This window comes from Labeo rohita, chromosome 3 (assembly GCF_022985175.1).
Source record: "Labeo rohita strain BAU-BD-2019 chromosome 3, IGBB_LRoh.1.0, whole genome shotgun sequence".
Taxonomy (NCBI): domain Eukaryota; kingdom Metazoa; phylum Chordata; class Actinopteri; order Cypriniformes; family Cyprinidae; genus Labeo; species Labeo rohita.
In genome coordinates, this window is record NC_066871.1 from 31,648,639 (window position 1) to 31,669,061 (window position 20,423).

The 20,423-nt window shown below is 32.4% G+C and overlaps 4 protein-coding genes across 14 annotated transcripts in view; 2 read left to right on the top strand and 2 right to left on the bottom strand.

Annotated features, from left to right (window-relative positions):
- rps2 (ribosomal protein S2) overlaps positions 1 to 20,423 on the bottom strand; it is a 231,621-nt gene that overhangs the window by 3,773 nt on the left and 207,425 nt on the right. The gene's annotated exons all lie outside the window — the stretch shown is intronic.
- On the bottom strand, positions 1,595 to 6,939 carry si:ch211-139g16.8 (immunoglobulin superfamily member 6). The gene is made up of 6 exons (XM_051100593.1): positions 6,692 to 6,939; positions 4,189 to 4,503; positions 3,989 to 4,086; positions 2,692 to 2,745; positions 2,314 to 2,421; positions 1,595 to 2,159 (listed from the first exon to the last, which is right to left on the bottom strand). Exons 1-6 carry the CDS (start codon positions 6,735 to 6,737, stop codon positions 2,100 to 2,102), a joined length of 681 nt encoding a protein of 226 aa, XP_050956550.1. The 5' UTR covers positions 6,738 to 6,939; the 3' UTR covers positions 1,595 to 2,099.
- On the top strand, positions 7,259 to 11,721 carry kdelr2a (KDEL endoplasmic reticulum protein retention receptor 2a). The gene is made up of 5 exons (XM_051100602.1): positions 7,259 to 7,493; positions 8,235 to 8,335; positions 8,491 to 8,649; positions 9,668 to 9,920; positions 10,697 to 11,721. The coding sequence occupies exons 1-5, from the start codon at positions 7,403 to 7,405 to the stop codon at positions 10,729 to 10,731; spliced, it is 639 nt and encodes a 212-aa protein (XP_050956559.1). The 5' UTR covers positions 7,259 to 7,402; the 3' UTR covers positions 10,732 to 11,721.
- spag9a (sperm associated antigen 9a) overlaps positions 15,797 to 20,423 on the top strand; it is a 47,542-nt gene continuing 42,915 nt past the window's right edge. For 6 of the 11 annotated variants that reach the window (XM_051100406.1, XM_051100416.1, XM_051100429.1 and 3 more), the window contains exon 1: positions 15,797 to 16,348. In XM_051100406.1, the coding sequence (XP_050956363.1) occupies positions 16,049 to 16,348 (300 nt within the window). In that variant the 5' untranslated portion in view covers positions 15,797 to 16,048. The remainder of the gene's footprint in view (positions 16,349 to 20,423) is intronic. The other 5 variants (XM_051100426.1, XM_051100450.1, XM_051100414.1 and 2 more) reach the window with 1 other exon arrangement.

Genomic DNA, 20,423 nt, shown 5'->3' on the forward strand with positions numbered 1-20,423 from the left:
TTATTATTATGTTTCTTGAACAGCAAATCAGCATATTAAAATTATTTCTGAAAGATCATGTGACACTGAAGACTGGAGTAATGATGCTGAAAATTTAGATTTGATCACAAAAATAAAATACATTTTAAAATATATTCAAACAGAAAACGGTTATTTTAAATAGTAAAAATATTTCAACATTTTTCTGCTTTTGCTGTACTCTGGATCAAATAAATGCAGGCTTGGTGAGCAGAAGAGACTTCTTTAAAAACATTAAAAATCTTACCATGTAAAAACTTTTGACTGGTAGTGAAGTACCTGCTCAAAAACAAACCTTACAGAAACCATCACAGAATCTGTAATGGTTTCATAGGTTATAATGGGAATTGTACTGGTTTGAAAGGAAACTGTAATGGTGCCTGTGGGTCTCTATTGGTACTTTGTTGCCCTCTGTTAGTGGCTTGTTAATACCAATAAATCCTAATGGAATAAGTCCCAAAACACACTACAGGAAACAATTTTTAATAGTTTTAATGGTTAATAGTTGATGGTTTGTAATGTTTGGAATGGTATTTCTAGTGGAACCCATTAGTAATTCTGTGATGGTTTCTACCATTTTTTTTGTTTGTTTGTTTTGTTTTTGTTTTTTACCAGGGGTTTGTTACTAACTGATAATAATAATAATAATAATAATAATAATAATGATTTACACTAACAGTCAAAAGTTTTTGAACAGTAAGATTTTTAATTATTTTTGTTATTTCAGTGCTGAATTTTTAGCACCATTACTCCAGTCACATGATCCTTCAGAAATCATTCTAATATTCTGAATTGCTGCTCAAAAAACATTATTGTTATTTTTATGTTGAAAACAGCTGAGTAGATTTTTTTTCAGGTTTCTTTGATATTAGAAACCTTTTGTGACATTATAAATGTCGTTATCACTTTCAATCAATTTAAAGCAATCTTGCTAAATAAAAGTATTAATTTCTACAATTTCTTTCCCCCAAAAAATTGATACTGACTTTGTATGGTATAGTGCATAATGTTACAAAAGCTTTTTATATCAGATAAATGCTGATCTTTGGATCTTTCTAATCATCAAAGAATCCTGAAAAAATATACTCAACTGTTTCAAATATTGATATAATAATAATAATGTTTCAGCAAATCATCATATTAGAATGATTTCCGAGGGATCATGTGACACTGAAGACTGATGCTAAAAATTTAGCTTTGATCACAGGAATAAATTACATTTTAAAATATATTCAAAATGAAAACAGTTATTTTAAATAGTAAAAATATTTCACAATTTTACTGCTTTTGCTGTACTTTGGTCAAATAAATACAAGCTTGGTGAGCAGAAGAAACTTCTTTAAAAAACATTAAAAATTGTAAACATCAAACACTTTTGACTGGTAGTGTATGTAAATCTTATTGTATTTTGTAATGATCAGGGAACAAATTTGGCATGTTCGGAATTGCATTATTTAAATTTAAATTTTGGTAAATTAATTATTTTAAGTAAAGAAATTGGTTGTTGGTGTTACGTCGCTAGTTTTGTAGCCTAGTATGAGCAAATTGAAAATAAAATACAGATAAGGAAAACACATAAAATAAAACAACACTTTAATGGTCATTGGTCAAAAAATAGTCTGTTCTCTCAATTCTGTAAATATCATCCCACCTCTGAGACAACAGGAAATAAAATACAACAAAAATACTGGCTCTAATGTAAGAATGAAATGTGCTTTGATAGTGCTGACCCTGCAAACAACAACAACAGTATGTCCAGTTCATGCACAACATCTGGCATACAATGAATACATTAACTCAGCATTTAACTTAACAAATACAGTCAAACAGAGCGCTCACATGACTTGTACAACACTTGTCAGAGGAAGGTCACTAACAGACAACATGTCGCAATCTTGGGTCCCCCAACCGCCATATTACAACATCACGTTTATTTTATTAATCAGTAAAAATAGCACACATGGTAGACATGTGAACATGACAAATTTTTAAACGACCAAAATGAAGGCTTCCAGGTTTGCAGGAAGGTGCAGGTTTTGCAGATCAGCGGGACAAGCGTAAATAAGGGCATTTGTTTTCTTTCACTCATCAAGATTTTGGTAAACATCTTCACTATGGTACCCATTCTGGAGATCTGTAGACTATAGGGAAGAGTGAAAAGAAAAGTTGGGCTATAATAAACACTTTTAAATCATATGTTATAGTAAACATGTCATGAAATTTACATGTTTAGGTACTGCTAGGTACATCTAAATGATTAGAAATGATTGTGCATTTGCTAAAAATTTTATTAACCTTGTCTTGGGAAACTTTGTAGTGTGTCTGAATTTTGACACCAACCAAGTTCCTCTTGCACAATTCTTGCACCACTCCACTGAACAGCACTTGTCTAGTTGAGTCCTCCTGAAAAGACAACACTTTTTGTTTTCACAATATCTTCAAACGTTTGGGGTCAGTACAAAGAAATCAATACTTTTATTCAGCAAGGATACATTTAACTGAGCAAAAATGACAGTAAAGGCATTTATAATGTTAAAAAAGATTTCTATTCACTTTACTACATCACATAAATATGTATGTGACAAATATAGAACCTCAACTTTAAATTTATTCAAATAAATGCTTTATGAAGGACCATAAAAATTACACAACAGTATTAAGGGCAAACAGTACCTTCTTCTCACTTTTACTCCATCTTCTTTCAAGGACTGATTTGAATTGTCCAGTCTATTGACGAAAAAAATTTTAGTGGGTTTACAGAGGATTTACTGACAGTTTGTAAACATTTAGGAAACATAAGCATTAGAGTAGCTGTGATACACAAAATTGATCTTAGAAAACAAGTACAAAGCTTTAGAGGTATCCTGAGGTACAAAGGCTAGAAGACAATATCTGTACCTTATTTACCCCTAAATGGTACATATTAGTATATTAAAGGTATATATTAGTACTTTAAACGTACATACACTACCAGTCAAAAGTTTTTGGACAGTAAGATTTTTTATGTCTCTTCTGCTCATGAAGCCTGCATTTATTTGATCCAAAGTACAGCAAAACAGTAACATTTTTATACTTATTTTTCTATTTGAAAATATTTTCAAATATAATTTATTCCTGTGATTTTAAAGCTATCATTAGCATCATTACTCCAGTCACATGACCCTTCAGAAATCATTCTAATATTCTCATTTGCTGCTTTAGAAACATTTATTATTATTAGTATGTTGAAAACAGCTGAGTAGAGTTTTTTTCAGGTTTCTTTGATGACCTGAAGTTCAGAAGAACAGCATTTATCTGAATTAGAAATCTTTTGTAACATTATAAATGTCTTTATCATCACTTTTGATCAATTTAAGGCATCCCTGCTAAATAAAAGTGTTAATTTCTATCATTTCTTTTCCAAAAAAGATTATACTGACTCCAGGCTTTTGAATGGTATAGTGTATAATGTTACAAAAGCTTTTTATATCAGATAAATGCTGACCTTTGGATCTTTCTATTCATCAATGAATCCTGAAAGAAATGCACTCAACTATTTAAAATATTGATAATAATAATTACAAAATGTTTCTTGAACAGAGAATCATCATATTAGAATGATTTCTGAAGGATCATGTGACACTGAAGACTGGAGTAATGATGCTGGAAATTTAGCTTTGATCACAGGAATAAATTACATATTAAAATATATATAAAATATTGTAAATAGTAAAAATATTACAAATTTTTACTGGTTTTGCTGTACTTTGGATCAAATAAATGCAGGCTTGGTGAGCAGAAGAATCTTCTTTAAAAAAGCATTAAAAATCTTACTGTTCAAAAACTTTTGACTGGTAGTGTATTAGTACATATTAGTACCTTTTAGCTTTTGTACCTAAGGTAATGCTCCAGTGACAGCTTTGCACCTTTTTTTCCTGAAAGTTTAACAGTGCACTACTTTGAAAAGGTGTGTGGAGTACTGTGATTGTACCTTTATGCTGATGATGGTGCCCAGGACAAGGACACTGTATACAGTCAGCAGGACTAGCAATGTCAACAACAGCGTTTGACGAACATTTAAGCCATTTTCTGGATATAAACCACAACTTTTTATAAACAAGAACACCATGACACTAGAAAGTTATGAGCAGAACCGTCTGGGGTTGTGTTGAATCTTTTGCTGGTTCTTACCTGAGACTTTCAAAATAGTTCCCTGTCCGATCTCCTGCGCCCCACTGTTAGCCACTTTTAGCAGAGCCGCTGCACAATAATAAACCCCAGAGTCTGCTAACGACAAAGAGCTGATTTTCAGGTCCAGGTCCTCCGATGAGCTGGTTTTCGAATCAAGCAGGGAGTGATTGTCTTTCCGGAAAACATACCAAAAGATTTGTAGTTTTTCCTTTGGACAGCTGGATGGGGTGACAGAGCAGGGGATAGAGACGGACTGTTGTTCTTTTCTTCTTATCAGCTTTGTTGGCTGTTGGACATCCAACTTACATCCACTGACTGTAGAAATTCAGAACATGGTTTGTTAAAATAAACAAACATTTGCTGAAATTTCCTATTATTAACATCTCAAGACTCTGAAAAAAATAGTGTAGCTTGGGATTTTTACTATTGATAGGAAATTGCTAGTCAATTTCACAAATAATAGAGGGTTTGCACTTACGTCACAATTTGGTCAGTTACCTGGGTGTGCGGCCATATTGGAGACACTTGGATGTAAACAACAGCATGGACTGGACAGTTAATGTACTACTAAATACGTTGTTCTGCTAATTTATGCTGTCTAAAACATGGAAAAAAGGGGTGGAAGCTGCTAAATCATATGGAGAAGGACTTAGTAAACAGGAAAGGGTGCAATATTTTGACAAACTAAAGTTAATAGGTATTAAAGATACATTTGAGCAGTATTTATTAAGACATTAACCTAATATTTCACCTACCTGACTGTAAATGATAAAAACAAACACGAATGTTGTCAAGATTCTTGCCCAGGTAATCCTGGTTTAGTTTGGCCAACCACAAACGCATTTTTTCCTCAGACAGTTTTTTTCCACTCTTCTCCTTGATTTGTTTTAACTTTTGGCAGTCTGTAGTACTCCAAATGTTTTTTTAGCACAGCCCAAAACATGACAATAATTGACCATTTTCAGCAGCAACAATCAGCAAAATATGCAAGTTTCTTTCAGTTCAGTGGCACTGTTTACATCCAGTAAGGCCGATTGATGCATGCCATGAAAACACTCTATTACAAAGTAATGTGACCCTAAGGGTTGCCAGGTTTTTACAACAAAACAACAATAGCCAAAAATACATTGTATGGGTCAAAATTATCAATTTTTCTTTTATGCCAAAAATCATTAGGATATTAAGTAAAGATTATGTTCCATGAAGATGTTTTGTAAATTTCCTACTGTAAATATATCAAAACTTACTTTTTGATTTGTAAAATGCATTGCGATTCTCTCAATATTCTGATTTTTTGCACCCTCAGATTCCATTTTCAAATTGGTGTATCTCAAAGAAATATCATCCTATCCTAACAAACCATACATCAGTGAATTTATTCAGCTTTCAGGTGATGTATAAATCTCAGTTTTAGAAAATGTACCTGTGGACTGTTTTTGTGGTCCAGGGTCACAAATGGCAAACACATTAATTTGAATGTGAAATATGTGACCCTGGACCACAAAACCAGTCTTAAGTCGCTTTTTTTTTTTTTTTTTTTTTTGTAGCAATAGCCAAAAATACATTGTATGGGTCAAAATTATTGATTTTTTTTATGGCAAAAATCATTAGGCAATTAAGTAAAGATCATGTTCCATGAAGATATTTTGTAAAATGCCTACTATAAATGTATGAAAACTTAATTTTTGATTAGTAATATACATTGTTAAGAACTTTATTTGAAGAACTTTAAAGGTGATTTTCTCAATATTTTGATTTTTTTGCACCCTCAGATTCCTATACATCAATTAAAAGCTTATTTATTCAGCTTTCATATGATGTATAAATCTCAATTTTGAAAAAATGACCCTTACGACTGACTTTGTGGTCCAGGGTCACAAATGGCAAACACATTAATGTGAATGTGAAATATGTGACCCTGGACCACAAAACCAGTCTTAAGTCGCTGGGTTTTTTTTGTTTTTTTTTGTAGCAATAGCCAAAAATACATTGTATGGGTCAAAATTATTGATTTTTTTTATATATGGCAAAAATCATTAGGATATTAAGTAAAGATCATGTTCCATTAAGATATTTTGTAAAATGCCTACTGTAAATGTATGAAAACGTAATTTTTGATTAGTAATATACATTGTTAAGAACATTATTTGAAGAACTTTAAAGGTGATTTTCTCAATATTTTGATTTTTTTGCACCCTCAGATTTTTAAATAGTTGTATCTGGACCAAATATTGTCCTATTCTAACAAACTATACATCAATTAAAAGCTTATTTATTCAGCTTTCATATGATGTACAAATCTCAATTTTGAAAAAATGACCCTTACGACTGGTTTTGTGATCCAGGGTCACATATAAGACTAAAATAGCATTTACTCCAACAATCTTTGTTTAATTTACCACAAAATATCTTCTTATAATATACAAGATGTTTACCTAAATAGTAGCATGATAGCTTTAAAAAAAATCATTCTCTAGACTAGAACAATTCAGTTTCTGCTTACCTGTGCTAAAAATAAATGCGCTGGCGAAGAGCAAACCAACATTCATGTTGATGTCACGGTTGCTGTTCGGCTCTTTTTCCTTTCATTAATGTCTCTGAAATTGCGTTGTCAATTTGCTAGTAATCAGAACAAAGGTCTCACGACAAACTGAAAAATAAAACCAAAAATGTGTAAAAATGAGAAGTGACATAGACCCGTCCCCTCGGTTCTTCCTTCCTTGTGAGAGTTTGTCACCCTGAATCTACTGTGAGTAATGTGGTGAATATTTCCGCATATGCATGTGAAAAAAATAAATAAAGAAGATCTATCTATCTATCTATCTATCTATCTATCGCAGAGTAGTATACAATCATACAGAAATTAAAAATACTTAATTTTTAATATTCATATTTTTTTACAGTGAAACCCCAAGCTGTTTTTATTAGTCATTTATTTTTAACTGTAACTATGTTTACCATGGTAAATGTTGTGGAGCCTCAGTGGGCGTGGTCAGAGTCGACGCGCGGCGTTTGCGGCCGCATTAACTACTCTTCCCAGCATTCATTGTGGTATCGTGGCCACGTCACGTCCACCGGCCACGTCGCCCCTCATTCGCCATATTTCGTGGAGGAATGCTTAGGAGGAGAGCGGCACTGAGCCGGTTTACAGTTATCGCAGTCGCCTCGAGCTCCCTTTAACACCACTAAAACCAGCCAGAGAGAAAAAGACAAAATGAATATCTTTAGGTTGACTGGAGATCTGTCTCATCTAGCTGCCATCATCATCCTGCTGCTCAAGATATGGAAGAGCAGGTCCTGCGCAGGTGAGCTAAACTCACACAAAATAGACTTTCCTCATATGTTTCATACTTAATATGTGTGCTTACGAAAAATAGAGCGGAGTGTAGATTGAGTTGAGCTGTCGGAAAAGTTTTGTGAGTTTATATTCAAGCAAGAAGCATAAAATGAAGTGCAGTTTGTGTAGCGTTCAAGCTAGTAGCTTAGCTTGACTTGAATGCTAGATTTTGGTTGGATTTGACAATGAAAATTATGTTTAAATAGACGGGTCTGTATGTGTTTAACATGTTGTGACTGGTAATGTTTTGCATATAGATTTGAATGCTATCAAACATCACAAACTTGTTCTTAGTGACTGAAATAGCTGAAAACTTCAGGCCTAACGTTAGATACTAGATGTAGTTTGTTCAGACTATGCAGTTTGCAGTTTGCATCTTCATGTTGCATTTTGATCATCAGAAGTTTATTTTTGTGTATATTAGATGTTATGCATTTTAAATTGTTCCTTTATTTGCCATACATTCCTAAAATGCATTGCATTCCTTGCTTTGACGTGGCAGTGCATGTAGTTGTGTGTGGGCTTTGCTAGGATGGGTCATCAGGGGTAGTCTAGATGGATTGACATCAGACTTTTAATTTACTGAGAACCTAAATGCAACTCTTTTAGACTGTTTATGAGCTTAGGATTGAGTAAAAACTGCTGCTGTGTGGTCTTATTTGCTTTTGCTTTTAAGCAGTTGTCTGATTGTAAATACTGTTGCCCCCAGGTATCTCTGGGAAGAGCCAGATACTCTTTGCCTTGGTGTTCACCACACGGTACCTGGATCTCCTGACATCCTTCATTTCTCTTTACAACACTAGCATGAAGGTAAAGACCTAGAATGAAGTTTTGCACGCACGCATCAATGCATTTTTTTATCTTGATTGGAAAATCAATGTTTTGCCACATCAGCGTATCAGGTTTAAATGTGCACTGATGTTCTGTAGTTAATCAGTTTCTTTGTTTCTGTGATGTGAAAACAGGTTATCTACATCGGATGTGCCTATGCCACAGTCTACCTGATCTACGCAAAGTTCAGGGCAACTTATGATGGAAACCACGATACTTTTAGAGTTGAGTTTCTTGTTGTTCCAGTGGGAGGTCTCGCCTTTCTGGTCAACCATGACTTCTCTCCATTGGAGGTGAGTATTAGGGTCTTGTTATTGTTGCCAGTTTTTTTAATCTTTATTAAACACTTTACACTAGTACACTACCAGTCAAACGTTTTTGAACAGTAAGTGTTTAATGTTTTTTTTTTTTTTTTTAAAGAAACCTCTTCTTCTGCTCACCAAGCCTGCATTCATTTTATCCAAAGTATCGCAAAAACAGTAACATTTTGAAATATTTTTACCATTTAAATATATTTAACAATGTAATTTATTCCTGTGATTTCAAAGCTGAATTTTTAGCATCATTACAATCCTTCAGAAATCATTCTAATATTCTGATTTGCTGCTCAAAAAACATTTATTATTATTATTATTATTATTATGTTATAAACAGCTGAGTAGTATTTTTTTTTCAGGTTTCTTTGATGAATAAAAAGTTTAATGTAAAGCATCTTTGCTAAATAAGTGTTAATTTCTTTCCCCCCCCCAAAAAGAAATTATTCTGACTCCAAGCGTTTGAATTGTATAGTGTATAATGTTACAAAAGCTATTTATTTGAGATAAATTCTGATCTTTGGATCTTTCTAATCATCAAAGAATCCTAAAAAAAATTACTCAGCTGTTTTAAATATTGATAATAATACCAAAAAATGTTTCGTGAACAGCAAATGGGCATATTAGAATGATTTCTGAAGGATCATGTGACGCTGAAGAGTAATGATGCTGAAAATTTAGCTTTGATCATAGGAATAAATGACATTTTAAAATATATTCAAATAGAAAATGGTTCTTTTAAATATTAAAAATATTTCACAATACTGCTTTTGCTGTACTTTGGCTCAAATAAATGCAGGCTTGGTGAGCAGATAAGATTTCTTTAAATAAACATTAAAAATCTTACTGTTCAAAAACTTTTGAATGGTAGTGTATATATACTACAACACAGTTTAAATGAAAACTAAATGGGACAGTTTACCCAAAAGTGAAAATTCTGTCATTTACTCATCCTCAGGTTGTTCTAAACCTGTACGAATTGTTATTTTCATGACAGATTCTGTGGACCTTTTCCATCTATCTTGAGTCTGTGGCCATCCTGCCCCAGCTGTTCATGATTAGCAAGACCGGCGAGGCCGAGACCATTACTACCCACTATCTGTTCTGTCTGGGGGTCTATCGCGCCCTCTACCTCTTCAACTGGATCTGGAGGTTCTACTTCGAGGGCTTCTTTGACATGATCGCCATCGTGGCTGGGGTCGTCCAGACTATTCTCTATTGTGACTTCTTCTACCTTTACATCACAAAAGGTGCGTTCAAACCTTTCTAGAAATGACATAAGTTTTGGTTAGTCATAAACTTAGTCACGACTAACTAGTTAGGTAATCATGAAGTCAGCATGAGATTAAAATTGACCCATTTACCTGGTAAATTGTGAATGATGCATTGGTGCAGGTCCAAAAAAACGGTTTATTAGTTTGAAAGTAAACATTGAACTTTGATTTTATGTCTTTAAGTCAGAGTTTAAAACATCAAAGTTACAGTTTACCTTGTTGTGTGATTGATGATTCCTCCAGGCATTTGTTTTTTCTTTTTTTACTAAAAGAATAGTTTACCCAAAAGTGAAAATTGGTTGAAAATTTACTCGCCCCCAGGTCATCCAAGATGTAGATGAGTTTTTCTTCAACAGATTTGGAGAAATTTAGCATCACTTGCTCACCATTGGATGCTCTGCGGTGAATGGGTGCCGTCAGAATGAGAGCCCATACAGCTGATAAAAACATCATAATATAATAAAATTATTTTGTTTCAAATGCAACGTTTTGCTTTACAAGCCATTAATTGATAAACTAGAGCCGTTTGGATTGTTTTTATCAGTTGTTTGGACTCTCATTGTGACGGCACCCAATCACTTCATAGGATTTATTGGTGAGCAAGTGATGTAATGCTAAATTTCTCCAAATCTATTTTGATGAAAAACAAATTGGTGAACACCTTTAACATTAATGCATATACTAATTGCAATTTAAGCACTGGTTTGGCTTCCTGCTTGATTTTCTGACTTTTTTTTTTGTCTGATTTACAGTGCTGAAAGGAAAGAAGCTGAGTCTACCAGCCTAAGTGCCAAAGAACACAGAGCTGTGTCTCCATCAGACTTATAGAGGGGCACAAGCCAATGATGCCACCGCAAGATGCCCAAGACAAAGAACGCATAACGCCAGTTCAATCACTGATTTATTTCTCTCCGCCTGGACGCCAACCATCCCCTTACAGAAACGAGGACGTTTTTGCAAACTTTTCTTCTGTCTTTAGCATCTTGCAATACTTTTTTATTGCTATCAAAAAGAAAAAGAAGAAAAAAACTTTTCTATATGCAAGGTGTATTGAAATATTGAGCAGTGCGTTGTGCACATTAACAGTTAATTGCGTCATTGTAGATTTGTCCATGATTGAAAATGGTTCCCAGTGTCGAATTAATTTGTGGTTCTTTCCTGATTTAAGAGGGGGGAAAAAATGAAATGTGTATGTTCAAGAATTCAAATTATTATATCCCTGAAAATTAGACCACTGAAAATTTAGAAAAAGAAAGTCCTTTTCATTTTTTTTTTTTTTTTTTTTTTTTTTTTTTTTTTTCCCCCACATGAATGCCTTATTTGTAATTCAGTTTATGTACATAACCATTTTTGTTGATGCCCCGATAGCAACGAGTCAGCTGTAAATAAGAGAGCATTTCATATTTCATTCAGCACAATTCTCTTTGTGTGACCCATATCATGTTTTTAAGGATGTCAACATTTATCAATGATATGCGATATTACAGCAAGGTTGTTTAAATATTCAGTTATTACCTGCGAACATCAGCTTGTTGAAATGCAGTAATTTATGATAAGACCATTAAATCTAGTGGTGTGGATACTGTCAGCACATTTTGGAGTGAGTTTTGTAGCTTAGTAATTTTTTTTTTTTTTTTTTTTTTTTTTTAATGGACTACAGCTTGTTTTCTTTAAGTTCAGCATCCCCAATGTTTTCCCCTCTCAAGTCATTCCTGTAGGGTTTACAGTTATTTTTTTAGTTTTTACATGTCTCCAATAAATATTTTAAGGGACACGATTTTGTGTGTTATTCGTGTGCTTTTTTCTTTTGACATTTTTGCTTAGTTTATTCCACTTGTTCTATGTAATCTCTCAATAATTATGGTCATAAAAGCTGCACACACAATAATTCAGAATAAATCTGCACAATGCTGTTAAGATAGAGTAGCATATCACATGACAAGTTTTAAAAATTGTTTCCATCCATATTCAGGTTAAATGAACAACACAATAAAACACAAAATTTCCCTTTTTAGGTTCAGAATATTAAATACACCATGCAGAATCTGCAAAAATGTTAATTATTTTACCAAAATAAGAGGGATCATACAAAATGCATGTTATTTTTGATTTAGTACTGACCTGAATAAGATATTTCACATAAAAGACATTTGAATTTATAAAAATTATCTTGTTCAAAAGTTTATATACGCTTGATTGTTAATACTGTGTTGTTATCTGAATGATCCACATTTTTTTTTATAGGTTTTTTTTTTTTTTTATAGTTGTTCATGAGTTCCTTGTTTGTCCTGAACAGTTAAACTGCCTGCTGTTCTTCAGAAAAATCCTTCAGGTCCCACAAATTCTTTGGTTTTTCAGCATTTTTGTGTATTTGAACCCTTTCCAACAATGACTGTATGATTTTGAGATCGAATTTTTCTCACTGAGGACAACTGAGGGACTCATATTCAACTATTACAGAAGGTTCAAACACTCACTGACGCTCCAGTAGGAAACACAAAGCATTAAGAGCCTGGGGGTGAAAACTTTTGAAAAGAATGAAGATGTGTACATTTTTCTTATTTTGCCTAAATATCATATTTTCTTTCATTTAGTACTGCCCTTCAGAAGCTACAGAAGATACTTGCATGTTTTCCAGAGGACAAAGTAAGTTACATTTATCCTAATCTTCAAATTCAAAAAGTTTTCACCCCCCGGTTCTTAATGCGTTGTGTTTCCTTCTGGAGCATCAGTGAGTGTTTAAACCTTCTGTAATAGTTGCATATGAGTCCCTCAGTTGTCCTCAGTGTGAAAAGACGGATCTCAAAATCACACGTCATTGTTGGAAAGGGTTCAAATACACAAAATGCATGAAAACCAAAGAATTATTGGGACCTGAAGGATTTTTCTGAAGAACAGCAGGCAGTTTAACTGCTCAGGACAAACAAGGGACTCATGAACAACTATCACTAAACAAAAAAATCAGTTGTGGATCATTCAGGTAAAACACAGTATTAAGAATCAAGCATAAACTTTTGAACAGGGTCATTTTATAAATTCAACTATTATTTTCTGTTGTGGACTATATGTGAATGTCTTTTGTGAAATACCTTATTTAGGTCAAAACTAAATAAAAAATAACAGGCATTTTGTATGATCCCTTTTATTTTGATAAAGTAATCAACATTTTTGCCGATTCTGCAAGGTGTATGCACATTTTTTTTTTTTTACCTCAACTGTATATAAATTTATTTTTTTTACTGTATGAAGTAAACACTGACTGTACAGCCAGTGAAAATACATCAATTAATAATTAATTAAGCTACAGCTACAAAGCACTGGTCACATGATTGCTTTATCATGTACAATGTACTCATATCCTTTGTGACCAAGCATTGAAACATTTACCATTGATTCTTGAGTACTGGGACAAATATATATCACATTTTGGATTAATAATCTTCCATTCAGCCTGTTTAGAGATATTCACCTGTGTTTTGGTACATCATCTGCTTAATATGTTTTGCCTGGCCTTTATTCAGTATGAGGCAAGACCATCAGATGCAAAAATAATGTCTAAAATATTTATCATAAATACTGACAAATCTAGGATTCACTTCAATAAACAGACAAATGTACAGTGTTAAACATTTTTGCATATTACATAAAACGATTGAGTAAAACTAAACAAAAATAGTTTACAATATTAGATGTGTTGCATATTTAAGAGATAATATGATGTCATAATTTGGACCAAATAAAGAGAAAACCAAATAAAAGAACATTTAAACAGTGTACGAAGTATAGAATTGATAATATAAGACTAAATAATTTAATTGATTTTTTAAAATGATTACTTTAATATTTGTGCTACAGTATACTCAACCAACGTAAACTGTTGGTAATTGTTAGCACTTTGACGCAACCTTGACGCAATTTTTGCTCGTGACTATTTACAGTGTTTAATTACTTTTTTATCTCCTTTGTGGATTGAATATTAACCCCCATAATTAGCGTCCTGCAATATTGCCAAGAACGCCAGTTATCATTTAATTATTATCAATTATGATTAGAGCTGGGTAGGCTACTTACGAATTGTCATCCATTACTGATTCCAAATTACATGACAAAATTGTAGTTAGTAATGTAATGCATTACATTACACATTTTAGGTAATATAATCAGACTACTTATAAATTACTTTCAGACTATTTTTGACCTAATGTGTTTATCACATTGATTTAAATAGAAAGATCTTGTACCATATTGATATAAAAATACAAATAGTGAGAAAATATATTCCATTTGTTGTTATTAACAACATGAAGTGCATTATATTACATCAAGGTTTGTGAAGGAACTGCAGGGGGTTTATGAGTTAATAATGAAAAGCTAATAATTAATTAAATCATAAAAAATGTTAAATAAAAAAAAATCATTTTAAAATCAATCAAAATAAAAAAACGTACAAAAAAAATAAATATTTATTGGTTTTACTGCATGTCATGTGACCATAACCAATGTCAGAGAACTACTGAATATGCAAATGTCATACTCAATTATTCAAATATATATATATATATATATATATATATATGACCCTGGACCACAAAACCAGTCTTAAGTCGCTGGGGTATATTTGTAGCAACAGAGTCATATATATATATATATATGTATATACACTACCGTTGAAAAGTTTGGGGTCAGTAAGACTTGTAATAGTCTTTAAAGTAGTCTCTTATGCTCATCAAGGCTGCATTTATTTGATTAAAAATATAGAAAAAAAAACAGTAATATTGCAAAATGTTTTTACAATATAAAATAATGTTTTTTTTATTTTAACATACTTTAAAATAGAATTTATTCCTGTGATGAAAAGCTGAATTTTTATCAGCTGTTACTCCAGTCTTAAGTGTCACATGATCCTTCAGAAATCATTCTAATATGCGGATTTATTATTAGAACGATCAATGTTGGATAATACCAACAGTTGTGCTGCCAAATATTTTTTGGAACCTGTGATTTTTTTTTTCAGGATTCTTTCATAAATAACAAGTTTAAAAAGTACAGTGTTTATTCAAAATATAAATATTTTATAACAATGTAAATAATTTATTATTAACTTTTAATAAACTTTTAATTATTAACTTAATACATCCTTGGTGAATAAAAGTATTAATTTCTTAAAAAAAAAAAAAAAAAAAAGAAACAATAAAAATGTACTGACCCCAAACTTTTGAACGGTAGTGTATATATATATATACATATATATTAGGTGATTGTGCATTTTAATGTGTTTGAAAGACAAAAGCATTCCAAAAACATATAAATACATGGTTAAAAAACCTACAGAGTGATAATTCAAATAAAAATCAATGTGTTCATCAGTAGCTGATGCAATGTTGCAACACTTCATAAACAATTTTTGTAAATCAGTGGTCAAACGCTGTATCGCCACCTGAATAACGACTGATCTTTGTGTGAATGTCCACAAAACTTTTTAAAAGATGAAAAAGAGGAATTATGGAGAATCATTAAATTATGAATAATTTATTGTTATTGTGAAAATAATATGTAATCATGTAATCCACAAAAAAGTAACTGTAGTCTGATTCAGAGTATTTTAAAATGTAATTTAATCTAATTACAAGTGCTTAATTTTTGGAATCTGATTACGTAATCCAGATGTAATCAGTTACTATCCAGATCTGATTATGATTAACTGATTCATTCCTAAGTGTGAATTGTGCTATAAAAAAAAATAAAAATTTAATTATTATCATATATAAAATGATGGCAGGCACGGAACAGGTTTTGTCTCATCGTGTCTCAAGAATAATTATTACGGTACGCAGCGTGTTACGATACCGAGCGTGACGTCACCGCGCGACTGTCTAGTCAACAACTCAGCTGTTGTGGGGCGACCGCGGGAAAAAAAATATTCCACGTAATCCATCGGCCGGTTCCAGGGAGGGACTGTGGACTTCCGCGGGATCACTGTGGCTGTGTGTTCGGAGAACATAACGGGAATCCATCAGCATTCGTTCTTCAAATACAAGCCGAGACACGTTGAGGCTGGAACAGCGGAGGTTTAAATCTAGGACAGTCTCACGAGAGGAAGGAAAATGGAGTTGGATGACGGAGTTGTGTACCAGGACGACCCGGGGACATCGGCGATAATGTCGGAGAGGGTCTCGGGCCTGGCCAACTCCATCTACCGCGAATTCGAGAGACTCATCCGCAAATACGACGAGGACGTGGTGAAGGAGCTGATGCCGCTGGTCGTGGCGGTGCTGGAGAACCTCGACACGGTGTTCGCCGAGAACCAGGAGCACGAAGTGGAGCTGGAGCTCCTGAAAGAGGACAACGAGCAGCTCATCACACAGTACGAACGTGAAAAGGCGCTGAGGAAACACGCCGAGGAGGTGAGTGGAGGAGATTTAGCGCTTAACCTCATCATCGGGAGCCTGGCATCTTTGTTTTCTTGCAGCAGCATCACAGCAGCCACGTATCATCATGCACGTGCACGAATGGCTTTGTCATGCCTTGTTTAGCCAGTGCTGCCCTTTGAGGATGAATCAGCCTTGGGCCTGAAGTACATCAAGAAATAAACATGCTTTTTTAACGTGCTTCGGTTCATTATTATGCCCTGTGATGGTCTGTCTGGTTCCTGCTGATGATTAGAACGTCATGTACGAGCAGTTAGTTTAATAGAAGTAGCGTAGTAATGTTGTTTGCATGCTTGTTAATAAAACCAAAGATTCGAAACACCATAAAACAAGCAAACAAACATGTCGAGCGAATATGTCAAGCTACAGAGGCAGATGCTTGCCTCGGTGTCATATGGGAGAGACCGGGGCAAGTTGTCACACTGGCAGAACTTTGGCTGTAACGTTCTGGCGAGATTATGAACAAACGTTCTTCCAGTAACACTAATAGAATGTTCATTCATATGGTCGTTATTAATGTTCTCAAAGTGTTATTTTTGAGGCATTCTATGGAATTGGTGCAAACTGCTGTTCCACAATCAAAAACACTCATTTAAAAAGCATTTAAGTATTCAAGTCTTAGATGTTTACTAAGATTCGTTTATGATATATTGAAACCCACAATAATATTTAAAACATCAGTAAGCTTAATATATATAAAATCATCATTTAATGTTAACGTTCAGTTGGGAGGTGGCTGTCCCGAACCCCTAAATTTCAATGTATGAAAATGATATTGAAATAATTTTTTCTTTTTATTCCATTGTTGTTTTTATAAATATCTTTTATAATTTTTTTTATAGAAAAAGTGAAGTTCAAAAAATAATTATTTTATAATTTCTTTTTATATTATTAAACTTTATGTAAAAAAGTTGCTACCTTGAAAATTGACATTCATTGGCAGAGACTGATTTTAATTACACCCCTACATTTATGATCAGGAAATATTTATGCATCAGTCTGTCTCATAGCTACATGGTGACTAGATAAATTTGAGGTAAGTTAGCTCAAACGTATGAAAAATTTGTGTGTAACATTTAAAGAATGTCACTACCGAACACCATTTTTCTATAATTAAACACTTTTTTTTGGAGTTATTCCATAACATAAATGTTTTATATGTGTACCACTGTTCAGAACTGTACTAGCTTCAAAAAGTATCTAAAATTGTTACAACCGAAACATTTGATAAAGTTTTGGTAGTGACGTCTTTGTTTTTTTGGGTGTTATTTCATAATATTGTCACTACCGTAACAGTTTCTACCAAAACAAGTCATCATTGTTTTGGTAGTGACAAAAGGGAACACATAATCCTTTATTTTTAGTACAGTACAAAATTTTAGTACGGTTACACAATTTTTTTAGTATGTTTTAGTAGTGTTTTAATATGTGGGTTAAAATTATGTAATGTGATTTTAGCGTAATGACCGGTACCCAAGCATTACTGTCACTACCAAAAATGTGCAATCACTACCAAACATGGGATGTTTTGTCAAAAATAAATTATACTGAATTATCAACTAAGATGTTGTGATAGTGTTTAGTTCAATGTATATTCAGACTAATGAATTCTTAACTTTGAAATCAGTATGATCAACTTTTTGCATTTTACAAAGAAAAATTGGATTCAAAACACTAAAAAAATCTAATAAATCACATTTGAAATATTGTCATAGTTTCGCTAGTGACAAATTTGGGGAGAGGACAAATGAAGAGTTTATTAGCAAAAGCAGATAATTCAGTTTTTTTTTAATTTTCAAAAATGTTTTTTAAGATGTTATCATGTTTTTATTGTGTTACTTAGTTGTATTTTTTAGTTATTTTTACTTTATATCAAATAACCCAACTGCAGTTTGATTGAGATTAATTGGAATGCACAATGAAAAAACATTATTTTTGAAAATTGTTAAAAACAGAGTTTTTAATTTTTTAAATATTTCAAAACTTTCTGAAAATACAATGCAAGAAATAACTACAAAATCACTATAAATGTGTACTTCGGATATAATACAATTTGCCTACATACAAAATTTGTGGAAAAAAGACACTTTTTCACCCAATTTTTTAGAATGGCCCATATACGTTGTTCATAGAACATCATTCTATTCATCTAATGTTTTTTTTTTTTTTTTAAATGTTACATGTTTCAGAATGTCAGAGAACATTCAAAGGTTAATGTATCCATAATGTTTGCCAAATTATAAAAGGAAATGTTTCCTTAACATTTGTATAAGCAAAATTTTTTTTTTTTTTTTGATGTTTAAAAACTAGACATTTTTGAAAATTCAGAGAACGTTCAGAAATAACGCTTTCATAGCTTAAAGGGAAAATTAAAGGGAAAAGTTCTTAAAATATATGTTTGGTTAAATTTGTTGCTGTTACACGTTACATGTATTTACTATTATTATAACAATAAATTATGCATAATGACATGCAAGTAACCCTAAGCCAAACCCTAATTTTAACCCTAACCATTTAGTAAGTACATGTAATATACATGTAAAGTACATGTTAATTAATGTTACCCAGTGCTTAAAGGTATAATTAGACTGTAACCTTAAAATAAAGTGTTACCTATTTTTTGTTTGATGGGTAGCTGTAAGGTTTTGATTCAAAAGTCCAATAGTTTTTCAGCAGTGAATTTGTAGATGGATTTCAAACACTTTTTTTTTTTTTTTTTTTTTTTTTTTTTCAAAATTCCAAGATCATATGTCATTTCTGTGTTTTTTTTTTTTAATTTAATTTAATTTAATTTAATTTATTTATTTTTTAAATTACTAAAATAGGTTGTTAATGCCAGTTTTGATTGTGACAGTTTACCCCATATTATGAGATTTTTTTTTTTCCTGAGCACTAATGGTGGAAATATTCAGTAGCTTTTTTTGAAAGCAAGACTTTAAGGTATGTTTACACAGAAATTAAATTTCAATTGATAAATATTTACTAGAGTCAAAAATGTGCCATCTGGTTCAAGTCCTCCATATATGGCAGGGTTTTTGACAGGCACAGACTGATGCAACAGTCTGTCGTCATGCATGGAAACTCACTGTGCAGTGACTTTTTTACATCAAACCTTTGAAATGGTATTGCATGTGTCATTAGTTTTAAGTTTCGAACTTTTCGTAGTTGATGTGTGAGAGTAAGTTCTTTAAAGTGACTAATCTGTATTGGAAATGAGATTACACTGCATTGTACAGTTCTCAACGTGTGTAAACCCGACTTTGGACAGATTAAGGCTTTATGTGTTCCTGCCACAGTGACAGTTAACTGGGATTACGAGCAATATGTCTGGCACGTTCTACAACCAAAACACAAATGAGCCATGAGCTGCATTAATCCCTGTGTGCACTGATACGGGATCTGGATATATCCTATTATGACAGACAGATTTCACTGCCAACTGCAGAGTGACATAAGGCTGTGATCAATATTCATAGCGGTGAACATTGATCTTTCACTCGCGTTTCAGCTCACTGATATACTAAAGAAACTTTTAAGACGATTTAGGATCAGGTTTCGGGCATAATGCGTTAAATTTTCATATTGTAAAAATTGTAAAGCAACACAATGAACAAGTATGTTATCTCAAACCCGTGTTATTCTTCTATTATAGTATTTATTAATATGTTTCATTAGCTTTATATTTTAATTTAGCTTTAAGTTTTAGTATTTTTTGTGCTTTTGTTATGTTTTTGTCATTTTAATAGTTTTTTTTTAAACATTTCTATTTAGCTTTCATTTATTTTAAGTTTTAGCTGTTTTAGTAATTTACTTAGTAATTTAATTTACATTTATTTGATCACTCCTGTTTTTCTTTTTCTTTTAATTTTTCATCAAAATTGATATTTTATTTTATTTTTCAATAACCAAAGAATATTTTGTAACAGTTTTAATTAACGATAACAGCAGTCTCATCATTTAAAGTTGTGTATAGTGTTGTCCTTTGATATTTAAATTAATTTAATTGAGTTTTTCCATGGTCATTGATGATTTTTTTGATATCTAGAGAGCA

Coding starts and splice junctions, on each gene's coding strand:
- si:ch211-139g16.8 (XM_051100593.1), bottom strand. CDS start 6,737: ATGAATGTTGGTTTGCTCTTCGCCAGCGCATTTATTTTTAGCACAG. Junction 4,087..4,188: donor AACTATTTTGAAAGTCTCAG/GTAAGAACCAGC, acceptor GTTTATATCCAG/AAAATGGCTTAAATGTTCGT. Junction 2,746..3,988: donor GCACCATCATCAGCATAAAG/GTACAATCACAG, acceptor TTTCGTCAATAG/ACTGGACAATTCAAATCAGT.
- kdelr2a (XM_051100602.1), top strand. CDS start 7,403: ATGAATATCTTTAGGTTGACTGGAGATCTGTCTCATCTAGCTGCCATC. Junction 7,494..8,234: donor GAAGAGCAGGTCCTGCGCAG/GTGAGCTAAACT, acceptor TGTTGCCCCCAG/GTATCTCTGGGAAGAGCCAG. Junction 8,336..8,490: donor TTTACAACACTAGCATGAAG/GTAAAGACCTAG, acceptor ATGTGAAAACAG/GTTATCTACATCGGATGTGC.